At 44.8% G+C, this 17706-nt stretch overlaps 1 protein-coding gene across 1 annotated transcript in view; it reads right to left on the bottom strand.

The window, feature by feature from the left end:
- The window catches only part of LOC126470784 (heat shock 70 kDa protein 14-like), a 200319-nt gene that overhangs the window by 91167 nt on the left and 91446 nt on the right, over window positions 1–17706 (bottom strand). The window contains exon 4 of the mRNA XM_050098793.1: window positions 8703–8901. Within this exon, the coding sequence (XP_049954750.1) occupies window positions 8703–8901 (199 nt within the window). The remainder of the gene's footprint in view (window positions 1–8702; window positions 8902–17706) is intronic.

The raw sequence follows: 17706 nt of genomic DNA, 5'->3' as shown, positions 1-17706 counted from the left end.
CCTGGCCACTCATCTTATGTCGCCTCCTTCAACGGCTCATTTGACCGCCAGTAGGTGGGTCCCTCTTCTCCATTACCTCCTGGAGTTCACTTTTGGTTACTGCTCCAGCAGCCTCACTTCACGCTATCTGCCACTTTCCCAAAGGATGTGTACCCTTCACCACCCTGACTTTCTGTGGTGGCCCATGTTCACCTTGAACTTGATTCGCTTCCTTAGGAAACTTCTCCAGATTCGATCTATCGGTGTAAGTTTATCAACCTTTGCACGGAACTTAGTGATGCTACCTTTGTGTACACTGTTGGCTCTCTGAATGACCATGGTGTCTGGTATGCCTGATCATTGCCACCGACCATTTTCGATATCTGCTTCCAGAACACTGCTCAGTATTAACAGCAGAGCTCTTTGCTCTGTATCAGGCCACACGGTACATCCAGCGACACAGGCTTTTCAATTTCGTCATCTGCTCGGATTCTCTCAGTGATTTTCAGAGCCTCTGTATGCTGTACACTGTCTATCCCTTAGTGCAACAGGTCAAAGAAAGCTTCCACTTGCTCTGTCTTGATGGATGGTCTGACAGGAAACAAAGCTGCTGACACTGTTGCCAAGGCTGCTGACACTGTTGCCAAGTCTGCAGTCCTCCTACATCATCCAGCTAGTTGTTCCATTCCTTCCGATGATCTCCATGTTGTCTTTTATCAGAAGGTGATGTCACTTTGACATTAAAATTGATCTTCCATTCATGGGAACAAACTCCAGGGAATGAAACATCTCCCAGAAGCTTGGCCGATCTCCTCTCTCAGCCCTTTCGCCGCAAGGAGCTGATTTTAGCTAGGTTACGTACTGGGTACTGTCTTTTTAGCCATCGTCATTTGTCAAGTGGTGACCCACCATCAATTTGTGCTAACTGTCATCAACCTTTGACCATTAGCTGTTTCCTGACCAAATGTCTCTCTTTTAACCACTTACGTTCTACTGTATGTTTGCTGTCTGAGTTATCGGTCGTTTTAGCAAACGGCACATTGGATGTTGATTGTGTTTTACTTTTTATCCATTTTAGCAATATAGCAAACGACATTTAATATTTAATTCATGGTCTTCATAGTCTCTATGACATATTTCGTGTACCTTTCTCCAAGAGTAAGTCCTTGTTTTGCCTGCCTTTCCTTCCGTTGATTGGGCTTAACGTGCAGTCACATTTAATTCCTTTTTCATCTTGGTGTTCAAAGGTTCTGACATGGGCGTGTATGACTTTAGTGTGTTGTTGAAGTTACAGTTTGTATGCGGGACGGGAGTGCCAACAGAAATTATTTCTTTTTCCTCTTTTTGCAAGTAGTTTGTAACAACTGTTCACAGCTTGTGACTGGTGGATTACTATTCTAAATAATCTGTTCTTAATTATGACTACAATAAAAACACCACCATTCTTATTTAATTAATGATGACATTATAACATCTAACAATGGAAAATCCAGGATGGAATAATGTCAGTATTATGAAAAAGATAGATTGCCAATCACCATATAGCAGAGATTTTGAGTTGCAATCTGGTCTCGACAACCAGAGACTGTGTGTGACTGACTCTCTCTCTCTCTCTCTCTCTCTCTCTCTCTCTCTCTCTATCTCTGTCTGTCTGTGTGTGTGTGTGTGTGTGTGTGTGTGTGTGTGTGTGTGTGTGAAAACTTACTTGTCTGACAGTCTTTTAATTATGCCTATCTGCAATTCAACATTTCTGCTACATGGAGAGTAGCACTCTATCCCTTTCATAATACTGACATGGTTTTATGTATTTTAGGTATGCTAGATTCACAATTTCTGACTCATGATGATGACCTATTCAATCGGCAGTTTATATTTCAGAATATAACATTCTTAAGAGGAGTTGGTTGGTTGACTGGATGATTAAAGGGACCAAACTACTAGGTCATCAGTCCCTTTTTCCTCAGACAGACAGGTCTACATGCCTGTAGATCAGATAGCCTACCACACAAAACCCAGGGGAGGAAAACCATAAGGTCTATGAAAGTGAGATAATGGACAAGAAGAAGAAAGAAAGAAAGACAGAGAGAGAGCACAAGAAAGGTGTTCCCTCTAGGGAGCAGCCAGAAACCTCCGAAAGCACAGTGCAATGCAATGAGGGAACATACATCCCAGTCCCCCCCCCCCCCCCTTACCAGATTTAGCCCACTCACAAATCACCTAGGAAAGACTAGCAACATGGACACGACGAGAGAAGTACAGAGAGACAAAAGACGAACAAGTCTAACAGACCATGGGGGGGGGGGGGGGGGGGGGGGAGTAAAAGAGCAGGTAAGGTGAGGACCAGGCTGCACCACAATGCCCAGATAGCCACAGCACGGACTTGGCAGAGGAGGCAAAGAGTGTTCTGCCAACCCATCAATGGGCCAATATGGGTAAGTGGACCTACCTTGAAGAGAGCGGTGAAAGCTCCCTTCAAGAATAAAACATAAAACTAAGTCAGCCACTGAGGCACTGTCTCCTAACACCAGAGACAGCGCGCGAGGGAGATTAAGAGCCCACTGCATGGTGGCTAAGTTCGGACAGTCCAGCAAAATGTGGACCACCAGCAAATGGGAACCACAATGACAGAGAGGTGGGTCTTTGCGACAGAAGAGATGACCAAGAGTTAGCCAAGTATGGCCAATACGCAGCCAGCAAAAGGACGATCAAGTCTTTGAGAGAGGCCCACATGAAGGACCTCCACAGATTTGTAGTCTCCTTCATCACCCTATTTTGTTTGGCAAAGTCAGAGTGAGCCATTCCTGATTCCCTAACCTTCATGGCATAATACCGATCAGAGGTCCATTACTGGAATACCAACATCACAAATCAGTTTACAGGTAGCCAGTTTGGCCAGGCTACCAGCAAGTTCATTTCCCAGGATCCTGATGTGGCCTGGGGTCCAGACATACAGGGAACCCTGGATAGCAATTACCAAGGGACGGTGAAGGTAACATTGGTCAAGAGATGCAAACTGCACAAGGAGTTGCTGAAGATGAGAGAGGATCCACCGGTGCAGAAACTAATATGTTCAAGAGCACGAGAGATGGCTACCAACTCCGCAGTGAAAACATTACAACCATTTGGCAGGGAGCACAGTTCAGTGTCACATGCGAGTATACGCGAAGCCCACATGACCAGCACCCATTAAGTCATCAGTACAGACTACTTCTGAACCCCAAGATATGACAAGAATGGCTAAAAATTGGTGGCAGACGGCCTCAGAAGGAACCGAGTCTTTCAGATCTGGTGATAGGTCAAGACAACGCTGTGGCCGAGGGATGCACCATGAATGTGTAGTGAATGGGCCTGGAGGAGAGGTGATAGAGGAAACAACTGGAGTTCAGAGAGGAGAGACAGGATGTGGATTGCGATTGTAATCCTTGATCTGGACTGCTGTTGCGGGGGATGGATTCCGGTGTTTCGACGGGATTGTATCAGGGCTTTGTAAAGCTGTGGAAAGGTAGTACGATATGCATCCCAGCTGGTGTTACTCAGGCAGTGAAGACTATTAAGGTGCAGCTAACACTTTCGATCAATCTAGCATAGATGGGGAATCCACGTCAACTTAGGATTTAAGACCAGTCCAAAAAACCAAAATGTTCCCACCACATTGAGTAGTTGGCTGTTGAGGTAAAGTTCTGGTTGTGGGAGCACAGTTCAGTGTCACATGCGAGTATAAGCGAAGCCCACATGACCAGCACCCATTAAGTCATCAGTACAGACTACTTCTGAACCCCAAGATATGACAAGAATGGCTAAAAATTGGTGGCAGACGGCCTCAGAAGGAACCGAGTCTTTCAGATCTGGTGATAGGTCAAGACAACGCTGTGGCCGAGGGATGCACCATGAATGTGTAGTGAATGGGCCTGGAGGAGAGGTGATAGAGGAAACAACTGGAGTTCAGAGAGGAGAGACAGGATGTGGATTGCGATTGTAATCCTTGATCTGGACTGCTGTTGCGGGGGATGGATTCCGGTGTTTCGACGGGATTGTATCAGGGCTTTGTAAAGCTGTGGAAAGGTAGTACGATATGCATCCCAGCTGGTGTTACTCAGGCAGTGAAGACTATTAAGGTGCAGCTAACACTTTCGATCAATCTAGCATAGATGGGGAATCCACGTCAACTTAGGATTTAAGACCAGTCCAAAAAACCAAAATGTTCCCACCACATTGAGTAGTTGGCTGTTGAGGTAAAGTTCTGGTTGTGGGTGAACACTACAATGTTGACAGAAGTGCATAACATGAGTTTTGAAAGCCATGGGTGAGGTCCCATGACTGCGCCTTTCCTATGGCACCTTGCAGTCGATGTTCAGCGACATCCATACTAACAGAGCCCTGTGGTACCCCATTCTCTCGTCGGATTGGGGGAGGAGGGGAGGGGGGTGGGGGGTGGTACTGTGGGAAGCAGCAAGTTGAACCTGCAAAGTATGGTGGGATAAGAAGATGTGTACAGTAGCTAGGATGTGGGGCCTTAAGCCTTTTTCAGGTCGAAGAAGATGGCTATAAGGTGTTGATATTGGACAAAAGCTGTTTGGATGGCAGACTCCAGGCAATCCAGATTTTCAGTATAGAGTCACCTCGGCAAAAACCGCCCTGGGATGGAGGCAGAAGACCCCGAGACTCAAGGAGCCAACACAGCCGCCAGCTCACCAAGCATTCAAACAACTTGTAGAGAACACTGGTGGGATTAACTGGGTAATAACTATTCATCTCTAGAGGGTGCTTGCCCTGTTTCAGTACTGGGATGATGATGATTTGTCGCTGTTGCAATGGGAAGTCGCCCTCACTCCAGGATGCAGTTAAAGATGGCAAGGATATGACACTGACAATCCACAGATAGGTGCTTGATCATCTGGTTGAGGATGTGGTCCGATCCTGGGGCAGTGGGCTAGGACACTGACAACTCCCCATTCACTGAATGGAGCATTATACGGATCCAGGTGGTGTGCAGTAAAAGATAACTGCTTTTGCTCTACTCACTTTTTTAGGACACAAAAAAGGGTTGACAGTTCTCAGACTCAGAGGCTCTAGCATAATACAGAGAAAAATGTGGCATCTGTGTTAGTGTAGATGGCACCATTCAACGGAACACCACCAGGTACACCTGCAGGTGTCTGGTATCTGTAGATACATCTGACCTTGGCTCAAACCTATGAAGGGAAGGTTCACGGTCTGATGGTTGAAGCGTACTGTTCCTTGCATTCTTGTTTCCATCGTTTTATTGGATGGCAGACCCAGGCATGGAGCCACTGAAAGGCAATAACGTGCTCCATCGATGGGTGCCACTTATGGTGCTGGAGAGCTCGCCTACGATCTCTAATGGCCTCTGCAATTTCTGATGACCATCCAGGTATTGTCTTCTGTCGGGGTGCACAGAAGGAACAGGGAATCGCCAAAATCAGCTGCTCAAATAATGGTTGTAGTTGTATTCTGGACTGCCTCATCAATATCTCCATGCAGTGGGGAGCCAAGGGCAACAAAAGAGGCAAAAGCATCCCAGTCAACACGGCTGAGAGTCCATCTGGGCAGGCGTCCATAGGAGTGACGCTTTCTTTCACATCACTTCGGTATAATGTCACCCTGACCTTTTCAGGTAATGAATCACCATCAAAGGCCAACATGAAGGCACTGGTAGCGACACTGTTGTCCTTTGGTCCCCAATGTACATGACTAACAAAGTGTGCACCCTGGCACTCCAAGTTGGTGCATAGCTCAGCATCAGATTGTAAGAGCAGGTCCCTGAACCATATTTAGACTATTATGGGGAGTGACAGTCACCGGTATGTCACCCACCTTGTTAAGAGCTAGTAGCACCCGTGATTGGGCAGAGGATACTGTTTTGATCAAAATTGACCCACTTTTCATTTTAGAAATGGCTGCCACTTCCCCAAGCTTGACTTCTATGTTCTCCACAAAGAAGAAGGGTTCTGTAGCCAAGAAGGAATCCCCATCAATCCTTGAGCAAACTAATTATTGGGGGGACAGGGGGGGGATATTTCTCTGCTTGCCGCTTAGCCCTATGGAAGGAAACATTTTATGGTCATATCTCTCTGCACTTAAATAGTACTTTCCTTCCATAGAGACTGCTGGAATCATACAGCTACCGGCGGAAGATAACTTCATCCGATTCATTTGCGGCTCATCCGCCATGGTGCCACCCACTTCGAATGGGGGCTCTTGCCATGTGCGCCACCCAGCCGCAGAAAATGGCTACGTGACCAGTAATCCGTTGCTCGGAGTCCCCGTGTCCCAGTCACAATGGGCACATGCACATAAACCTTGGCATACATGGGAAGTTTTCAGCTCAGACACCAACAATACGATACCCACGTGGCCAGGGGGCTACCACTGTGCAGCTATTTGATGACCACCATGACAGGATGGCCACCATGCTGGAGCTTACACTGCATTGGGTGACCTTCCCTGCATGGTAAACATTTCTGGAGAATCTGAAAACTGATGGCAGGTCAAACCTAACAACGGGGACTATGTCTTTACTTAATGAAAAGTTGTAGAAAACAAAGAAAAGCGGAAACTCTAATCCCAGTCACAAACGAGATCTGAGCTGGGTCTGCATCAAGAAAACCATACAATGGAGAGGCAGAGGGAGAAAGGGACAGTGGAAGTATAAGCTTGCAGGACAGAAACGAAGTAATGCTGCAAAGCATGGGGCCCCGTGGTAGCCAAGCAGGTAGGTACTGACACGAGAGTTGTGAGCCCTCAGGGGCTAAATGAGTAATATTGTCATTGAACCTTGGTGGGTCCTTCCCCACATCTCACTACATCCCATCACACAAACTCAACCAGCATGTTTCTGACAAGGTTTGTGAATTTCTCCAATTAATCAATATTCTCCTTCCCAGATGTAAATAGTTGCTCAGATAGTTTGTTATTTTATTGACACATCATGCACAACTTTTCATTCAACACCACTGATCAATGATGCGGCTGTAGCTCTGTGTTTGTTGATTCATCCATTTATTTTCACTGAATTGAAAAGTTCACATTTTTTTATTGACAGCATATATTGTATACTTACATCATATGTATTCTACTTAGTTGGCTGTCCAAGATAATTTTCAGATAAGATATTTAGTACAATTTCACTTGAACCGCCATCCCTGCCACCTGTGTCATGCATGGCTGGCTAACAGGAACCTCTCCTATGGCTAAAACATGATCAGGTAATTTATCAGAAATATTTTTCCACAAATCTTCCGTAGCATTCCATGCCATCTCAACTGATGTAGTGTGTCACCAATAGATAGTTTTAGTAAGAAATTTTGGCCCACCTTTAAGGCTTAACTTTACCCAAATTATCTATTGTTGACTGCATTTATCTCATTACACAAAAAGAGACTTGTCACATATATATTCCAGTCAGAATTTAAGATTTTGTTTCCGTTTGTTTCTAGTTTTACCCAATTTTCTGTTCCACTTGCTACACAAGCAATGCTGTTTAAGCAAGTCACAGTAATTCAGTGATCTTGCCTTGAATACTTGTCCAGTTACCTAATATTCAGTTTTCATTTTCACAGTTGACTTATATGGCTATTTGATCTCCTCAATATGAAATGCATGTGAAGTGATCATGGCTCTTTGGTGTTCAACATCTAAAGGTAAACAGGCTTACAAAGTAATATTTCTAAAAAAAAAAAAAAAAAGGATGCAAACTATTCATATTGCGCTATTGAAGGAAATCCTTTCTGCGGGTACTGCATGCCTAACCAATTCAGGGAGGCACTTTAAAATTCTACATCCAATACAGATTATGTCAAGGAATCTGCACCCAAGATCACCAAAAAATCAATGGAGCCTCTAGTTTAAATCCACCTGGCTCCAAACCAAGGATTCCAATCAATACTGGGCATGAATGAACAAATTGTGAACTGTGATTCCATTGGACGAGTGACACCACCAAAAGGAACTAAGATGATGACAAGCATTACTTACAACCAGCTGTAACCATTGCACTAAACAGATGGCTGCAGAGCTGCTTCTGTATCTCAGACGAGACCTTCCCACAGTAAACATATGGGATATCCAAAGGACTTCCTTTATGATCTGATTGTTATTTCCCCGAGGAGATCCATCATCTGCGTTAAATTGGAAACCTAATAATGAGCAATCTGACCGTAGTCTAGATCATGCAGGATCATTGACCCCAGGGTCAAAAGATAAAGCAACTGATGTGGGCTCATGTAACAACAGTAAACATGTCTTTCTCATATACACTTCACTATAAAATAATATTTTACTGCTATTTGTGCAGATTTCCTCAACAAACTGAACCACTGACATCTTAACATAAAAGTTTCATCTGTTAATAAGAAATTAATAATTTATTTGGAGAAATGTAACCCACAAAACACAGCACTGAAACGTATCACTGTGGAATGTTTATCAGCTCTATTGATGAAAACATCAGCCTATGTGCACATGCTATGCAGTGTTTTGGGGCCAAAGCCCTCAGAGTAAAGTCTAAGGAGAAAACATGCATTCCTCCAATCTTATGTAGGCTAGTCAATAGTGGAAACAACAATTTCAATAATGAGCAGCATATTCGCCCTAAAATATATGTTAACAATGTTGAACACCTCATTTAGTAGCTAAAGATCATGCAGACTGTTTCATAACTTATCACGAACACCAAGAATAACATACTGCATTACAGCACTCACCCTCTCTCATCTGGGGACTCAACACCATAGCCTTGAGCAAGCAAGGCTGCTATAGGTTCACTAATTACTTGCAGAACATCGAATCCTGCATCTTCCGCTGCATGTGCCAGTGCCCGACGACTACACTTCGAAAAATTTAAGGGGACACACAGGACTGTGCGCAGATCTGTATCTGGAGGTACACATGTGGAAGCAAAGCCTGAAACAAATAACAAAAAATAAAGAAATGCTTTACTTTACTACCAAACCACAAGCTTCATATTTGTATACAAACACTATATTTATTGTTGATTGACAGCTAGCTGGCTGGTCGTCAGTAGAGTCAATGCCTACAGCTTATTCTTTTCCATCAAATAACTTGAAACACTTAAAAAACTCACAGTACAAATATGATGCAGCACTGGAAAACTTGTTAAATTGACATGCGACCCCATTAAAAGCAGGATCTTGCATTCGCAACATAAGTATTCCTGTAAATTGCTTTGTTCTACCACCAAATTCGTCGAAAGTTACAGAATCAGAAAAGCTACCCATAGATTAGTTCGGTACCTGCATCAAAAATTTGTAATTCATTTTTTTTAGGGGCAGGAACATTTTGTGAATGGGCCAAAGAGTTTTGTTACTGCAAAGTATTGATTCCACTGTGAGAGTACTTATTAGTTACATGTTCAAAAGGAAAACTCTAATAGTTTAATCATTTTGTGTAATAGGACAGTGTGAAAAAATGAGTGAAAAGTCACCGAGACCAAATCATTCTCTCTATTTCAGCAATCATATTCCCACTTGACAGCTTCTACAAGCAAAACATGTCAAAGCACTACACCAAAGGAAGTCAGCATTTAGAAGATAGAAGTATATCTGTGATAATACAGGATGGATGTATTTAACCATTGCACTACCTGATAAAATCTGTAGCCACTCTTTGGTGGCTATGTCTTTTTATCCTGCACAAAAAATGTGTATAAAATTTTAAAGCCCAAAACTTCTTCAAATTGGCTGCCTTGTCAGGATCCAATTCTGTACAGATTGCTCGCAAAGATAGCAACCAAAGTAAGATTGTAATTTTGACATGTTACATATACACTGTCCAGTCACATTAATGTGACCATCAGTCGAAAGCCTGAATAACCACCTTTTGCTGCATAGACCACTGCAAGACATGCAGGAATAGTGATAGTGAAGTTCTGGAGGGTAACGACACGGATATGGAGCCATGCAGACTCCAGTGCCATGGCCAGAATGTGACAGGTTTCTCTTGAGAATCCACCGCGAGAACAGCTCGATCGAGGTGGTCCCACAGATTATCAACCGGGTTTAAATCCAGAGGGTCTGGTGGCCAGGAGGGTACAGTAAATTCATCCTGGTGCTCTTCATACCACACACACACACACACACACACACACACACACACACACACACACACACACACACACTGTGAGCTCTGTGACACATTACATTGTCCTGCTGGTAAATGCCATTGTGTGAAGGAAAAAACGAACTGCATGTATGAGTGAACATGGTAACCAAGGCTAGATGCATACTTATATCAATCATCTGTGCCTTTCAGAATGACAAAATAACTCGGGTAATGCCTTGAATATATTCCCCAGACCATAAAGCTCCCTCCTCCAGCCTGGACCCCTTTGCTTTCAGATGATTCACACTGTGCACACCAATGGCCAGCTGTCCAATGGAGCATAAAACGTGATTCATCTGAAAAGGCAACCTGTCACCACTCAGTGGACACCCAGCTGCAGTGCTGGCGAGCTAATTCCAGTCTTTGTTGCCGATGAACACCAGTTAGCAAGAGTGCAAAAACCAGGCACCTGCTGCAGAGAACCATACACAGCAATGTTTGCTGAACGGTCATTGAGGAGACATTTTTGGTAGCCATGGGTTTATCTGGGCAGTCTGATGCTCACCCATACATATCTACACAGCTGTTGTTCACCCCGTCATCTCTGGCCCGTAGTGCATTATAGCTACCGTTGTGCTGGTTTTGTATAGCACCTATTTTACCATGCACGGTATACTTTAAACACAATGGCACACAAACAGTTTCATAACTTAGCTGTTTTGGAAATTCTTCCACCCTTGGCCTGAAAGTCAATGATCATGTCCTTCTGGAAGTCAGATAAACCGCTCTGTTTCCACATTATAACGACTGCAATGTTTTCCATGTTCCCCAACACACTTTATATACCCTCCCCTGCTGGCGCTGCCACCTGCTGTTTGTGAGTGGTTATTCATGCTGATTCCAAACATAGGCAGTGGTCACACTGTTGTTACTGGATTGTGCATAACACCTTTGTCAGTCTCTGGATTAATTACAACAGAGATATGTTGCAATTTTTTCCAGCTAGTGTGTTGAACAACAGAATCATTTTAAGTAATTACTACTCACAATCTAACAATGCGGGTATAGTATTAAGAATGGAGTGTCGAATGATACAATTTATACTCTGAGGAATATCTCCTATGATGCCCAAATGGATCATTAAGTAGTTAAGATCCTACTGTCAGTTTATAAACTAGTTGTATTATAAGAAAAACATGAAACAGACAGTATTAATACATAACTGACAAACAAAGAATCATAATAATATGAGTAAATATACTGCTACAGATTTCTGAAAACAACTATCAGACAACATATATAAGTGCCTGAAGGTCAGTGCTCTTAGTATCTTTTCTTAATAATGTCTGTAGCTTCTGTCTGTAGTTTTTATGCTTACACTAGCAATTAGTGAATAATGGAAATCCAGTCAACCATGTTTTCAGACAAAGATAAAGAAAAGAAGGAAAAATAATGTCTAAGGTAGGGTGGACAGTGATCAGTGATGTCTGAGTAAGCTGTATTGCCTACTCAAGTTGTGTACACACACACACACACACACACACACACACACACACACAAGTTACAACTCTTACAACACTAGACAGTATAAAATGTAATTACAATTTTTCTACTTTGGAGCAAAGCAGTTTGATACCTTTCTTAGAGTAGCTTAATACATTTCATCAAGAAACAAATTTGCTAACTGAAAACCAAGTTTGCACTACTTTCTAACAAAAGAACAATCTCTGTGAATTTAGTTTAGTAGCGGCATTGGTGAGCTCTACTGTAAAGAATGGAAAGTTTAAAAAGTCATCACCCCTCTGTGTCATAAAAGGTGAAGTATTAGTTTATTTGGCCAAAGATGGTGTCAACAACCATTCCATGGTACACTTGGATGTATACAACTAAAATGAATTAGGGGGACCACAGGAAACCTAAGTCAGGCTGGCTGGACTGGGATCCAAACAACTTTCCTCCAAAATACAAGAACAGCATTCTTGATCACTAACCACCACATTCCATCAGTGAAGCCTAAAGAAGTCTACACACACTTTTGGTAAAACTCCATCTTATTCTTTACACTCCCTATACAGTTTTTGATGTACAAATCTAAAACCACTCCTGATCACAACTGTTTGTTGAACAGATAAATTATGCTTGAATTCAGTAAGTTCCCAAGATAATTATTTGATTCATTACTGTACTCATACTTAAAAAGACAGATTCATCTCAGATATTTAACCAGAGTTATGTCAGTAACAAGCATTTCACAGCAAGTCACATGGGGGATAACAACTGCAAAGCAAAGCAATAATCTGAAGGTCCCATCATGATCATAGTCCATGGTGGACTTCAGTTTATTAGTAAAATATTGGAAAACTGTGGTATCCTTACAAATTTACTATGGAATATTCCTCAACCATCTGGGGTGAGTGACTGAAGCTCTGATAAAGTCAGAGGCTACACATGTGATCTGGCAGACATTGTGAGAAATATGTCAACAAATTGATGAAAATGAATATTGGAAATTTTAAGTGGTTCATCCCGCAGTTCTCCACATTTCTTCCCATAAATGTGTATTACGTAAATTTAAATAAATTCAACAGAAATAGCACGAGGTACAGAAATTAAACTATTACAGCATGTGAATGAGCGGATAGGTATTCGCAGACAAACTGTGAGAGCCACACTGCACCTGTGGTCATACAGCTCAGGGAGTAGAAGTATTGACTACGAAAGGCATAGGTTCAAGTCTGAGATTCAGTCAAGTGAAAAGTTTTATTCTGAAGGAAAATTTCATTACATGTACACTCCAATGTAAAGTGAAAGATTCATTTTTATTAAACACATGTAATCATATCAGCCATTTCAAATGGAAAAAAAAGTAGCAAAAGCAATTATTACTTCTTGTTCATTCTTACGACACAAACCCAGGCCCGAGGACTGCATGGGTAGCAGAGGCCAGCAGATTGCACAGTTACAACAAGAGTGATGGAAGGTCAGGACAGAGGGACTGGTCCCCCACCTCCACAGGCACACACACTGTGATCCTCTCAACCATCCTCCAGTGAGAAGGGACACGAGGCACAGGTGGCGGTCATCTTAGTTCCAGCCTGAGCATCGGAAGTGACGACAGGGTGCCAAATGCGACTGTGGTCACAGCCAGAGCTGTTTCGTGTTGGTGGGTCAGACAGTCATGTCTGGCCTTAACATCAAGCCACTGATGCTCTCTGTCACCAATGATGACCCCTTGGGTCCATCCCAGACACCAACTGCATATGCATGCCCAGACAGACATTCCACCCACAGGCAGGCCTATAGGCAGGTTTGGCACACAGCACAAGATGCAGGAGGTCTAATGGTGTACAATACCAACTCAAATGCAGTATTTCAGCCAGATGATGTCTGCAAGGTCTTCAGCAGCTGTGTTTTAAATGTATGGACCATCTGCTCAATCTCCCCATTAGGAGCACGGTGAAACAGGGTGGTGATCGCATTACAGCCACAGACAGCCTAAAGTTGCATCTACGTAAATGGGGGCTAATTTTCCAACACCAGGGAACAAGTGGCACTCCCTCAAGGTAGAATACCATCATGAGGTCACAAGTGGTAAAAATGGTGGTAATGAACAGCATCCATGCCACGTAAGGGAAGTTTTGAGAGGGTGGCCACCACCAAAAGCCACATAACAACCTGAAATGTCACGGTAAAATCAACGAGGACCTTCTCCGACAAGTTATCAGGATGGGGCCACGACGAGGAACCTTGACCGTGGGGCAAGTGATTGAGAGATCAGGCATGACACGAGCCGTATGCGCATTCAATGTCTGCATTGATGTTGGGCCAGTACACGTGCTGTGGGGCTAGTGCCTCCATACATGTCCTGCACCAATGACAAGCACAAAGGAGCTGGAGGATGCGGGGACAGAGCGAGGATAGAATGATGGTCAGGTTTTCGAGAGTTCTCTGCAGCCATCATTAAAACATCATTTGTAGCATTGAATCAGTAGCATAACATGAAATAATTGTGAAAGGCTAGATCAGTAAGGCTCAAAACATTCTCTGGACACCTCTCCAGTACCTCAGACAAAACTTTCAACAGGACAGGATCGTGAAACAACACAGTGGATACCTCACGTGCAGTCAGAAGGAATTGAACCAGGATTTATTGTGGATGTTGGTCCAGGGGAAACAAACTGTTTCCTTGTGGTTGAACTGCACATTGGCACCAAGAGGAATTGGGGGTAGGGTGTTCACGTTGGTGAGTTGGGTGAAAGTGGATTTTAATTGATACCCAATCAAAAACAATGCCCAATTCTGCATACAATGCATCATCTTTTCCAGGCGTTTAGAACAATGCACAAACAACAAAATCAAGGCTTTGAGCTTTGCAGTCGCTCAACAGGTGTAATTTGCTGCCATACAGTCTACATTCCAGAGGTGAGAGCAACTGGCCATTCACTACTACCCGACACCTTATGGGACAAAACAACCGCTATACCATATCGGGAAGTGTCTGTCTCGAGTGTCAAGGGCAGGTCCAATGAATATAGTGTCAGTCACAATGCCACCTTGAAACTGTACTTAATGTTCTGATATGCCAATTGGCAGGTGGTCAACCACACAAATTTGACACCCTTCTTGCATAGTCGATCTAGGGGATCTGTGATTTGTGCCACCTATGGAATAAACTTGGCACTGAACATGATTCTACCCAGAAACAACTAGCTGCTTAAGGTCAGTAGTGGCCAACATATTAGTGATTACGTCAATGTGATCACACGTGTGCACGATACTATAGTGACCTGGGGTCACTGGGGCCTCTAAGATACAGAGGCTGTGAAGTGGTGGGTTGTGGAAGCAGTGGTGCTGGCCAGGGATGGACAGGTATAGTGTATTTTATTTTTCTTGAATTACAGCACTGGAGTGTCTGGATAAAGGAGACCATAATTAGGGTGTTTTGGGGTGCAGCAAATGCAGAGCGCATAAGATATCAGCTGTTGTTGGTGCAAAACTTGCAGAAGTGGAATCCCCTGCTTCTGTGAGAAGACTAATCACGGGGCTAGTCCGGAAGGCACCAGTCACAAGTCGGACCCCACAATGGTGGATGGGATCTAGTATCTGCAATGTCGAAGGTGACACAAAACCATAGACAAGACTCCCATAGTCTAAACGAGACTGGGCCAGTGCTTTGTACAATCGCAGGAGAATAGAGTGGTCTGCACCTCAGGTGGTATCGCACAGACATCTGAGAACATTGAGACGTAACCAGCACATCCTCTTCAGCTGGCGAAGACGAGGGAGCCGTGTCAACCGGACAATGAAGACCAGACCCAAGAAGAGACGGGTGTCCACCACCTCGAGGGATTGGCCATCGAGGAACAGGTCCGGATGAGGATGGACTATATGGCGACGGCAGAAATACGTGACGTACAATTTGGTCACCAAAAACTGAAAGCCATGGGAGAGAGTCCAAGATTGCACCCGGTAGATTGCCCCCCCTGTAGACGGCTTTCTGCAGCGCCCACGACAGAGGAAGCGACATACGTACAAAAATCGTCAACAAAGACGCGAACACTGTCGGCCCAGCAGCCACTACCAGTCCATTAATGGCGATGAAAAAAAGAAGGACGCTCAGTACAGAACTCTGTGGAACCCCATTTTCTTACCGACGGGAAGTGCTGTAGGAGGAACCAACTTGGACCCGGAAAGAGCGACATGAAAGAAAGTTATGGATAAAAATGGGCAGAGCACCACAAAGACCCCAGTCGTGAAGGGTGGTGAGGATGTGGTGGCACCAGTTGGTGCCATAGGCTTTATGCAGGTCAAAGAAGACTGCAATGAGGTGTTGCCAATGGGCAAAAGCCGACCGGATAGCAGACTCCAGGTGGAATAAGTTATCCAATGTAGAGTGGCCACGGCAGAAACCACCTTGAGTCGATGACAAAAGGTCGCAGAATTCGAGGATCCAAAACAGCCGCCAACTCACCAGGCGTTCAACGAGCTTGCAGAGGGTGTTGGTAAGGCTAATTGGACAGTAGCTATCCAACTGAAGAGGTGGCTGCCCAGGCTTCAACACCGGAATAACAATGCTTTCCTGCCACTGGGTAGGAAATACCCCCTCACTCCACAGATGGTTGAAAAGGGTCTGTACACGACGGTGGCCAGCCACCGATAAGTGATGGAGCATTTGGTTATGTATCCAATCCGGTCCAGGAGACGTGTCAGGACGAAGGGTGAGGGTGCTGGCGAATTCCCACGCGCTAAATGGGGCATTACAAGGCTCCAAGCAGCGAGAAATGAAAGACAAAGGCAGTCGTTACGAGCGCTGTTTGAGGAGGAGGAGGAGGAGGAGGAGGAGGAGGAACAAGGGCGGATACTGAGTCGACGCAGAGGCTTGGGCAAAGTGTTGAGCGAAACACACTGCAACAAAGTACAGATGGGAAGGACAACACCATGCACAGAAATTCCTGCAACGGGACAATAGCCAAAAATTTGCCTGAGTTTTGCCCAGTCTTGTGAAGAGCAGGTGTGTGGTCCTATGGCAGATACATACCATTACCAGCAAATCCGTTTCTGAAATTTGATTGCAGCAATTTCCAGAGTCCACTATGGGACCATCATTTGACAGGGGAGGGGGGAACCCCGAGGAAGAAGGGATGGCTGAAACAGCTGTGGCAAGAATGTCGGCAGTTAAAGTCTGTGTAGACTCATCAATACTACGGTGTGGTAGTATGGGGGGGATGGTAGCAGAAGAGAAGGCACCCCAATCAGCTGTAGAGAAGGCCCACCTGGGAGGGTGACTGAGCAAGACATACTGAAGGAAGGTCAAAACAATCGGGTAATGATCGCTGTCACATAAGTCATCGTGGACACCCCACTGAATGGAGGGAAGAAGGCTGGGACTGCAGATGATGAGGCCAATGGAAGAGAAAGTGCCGTGTGCCACACTTAAGTCTGTGGGAGTACCGGTGTTACAGAGGTCAAGCGCTGCCAGAACAGATTCAACTGTCCTGCCCAGGGCAATAGTCGGGTGACTACCCCAAAGAGGGTTGTGGGCATTGAAGTCCCCTACAAGCAGGGAGGGAGAAGGGAGTTGTTGAAGAAGGGTGGTTAGGGCAAGGGATGTGGGTGGCCTGTCAGGCAGGAGGTAGAGATTACAGATTGTGATTGGAGTGGTGAGATCGACCCTGACAGCAATTGCTTCCAGAGTGGTATGGAGGGGAACCCATTTACTAAAATTGTCTTTGCGCACCAAGGTGCAAACACCACCAGCCTGCACAGGGCCAATCTGGTTTCAACAGAAATCATGGAACCCATGAAGGGTGGGTGAGTAAGAATTGACAAAATGGGTCTCTTGGAGAACAATACAAGCAGCAGAGTAGGAGGAAAGAAGGGGCTGCAACTCCAGGAATTACACCTGACAATAGCGGCCCCCACCGGCCACAGATCGTGCGGCCTATGTGGAGCTGCAGATCGCCTTTCAGGGGGTGCCAGGAAGAGGAGTCCCGGGAGGGAGCTCCAGTACCATCGGCTGCCGAAGAAGGGGAGCGCTTCTCTGGCAGGGGAGGGGGATTAGCACCCAAAGGGGTGAGTGTGAGGGTGAGGGTGAGGGTGAGGGTGAGGGTGAGCGTGAGGGTGAGGGGGAGGGGGAGGGGTAATTTG

This window comes from Schistocerca serialis, chromosome 3 (assembly GCF_023864345.2).
Source record: "Schistocerca serialis cubense isolate TAMUIC-IGC-003099 chromosome 3, iqSchSeri2.2, whole genome shotgun sequence".
NCBI lineage: Eukaryota > Metazoa > Arthropoda > Insecta > Orthoptera > Acrididae > Schistocerca > Schistocerca serialis.
The sequence above is the reverse complement of the archived record's forward strand: the minus strand, read 5'-3'. Positions and strand labels throughout refer to the sequence as shown.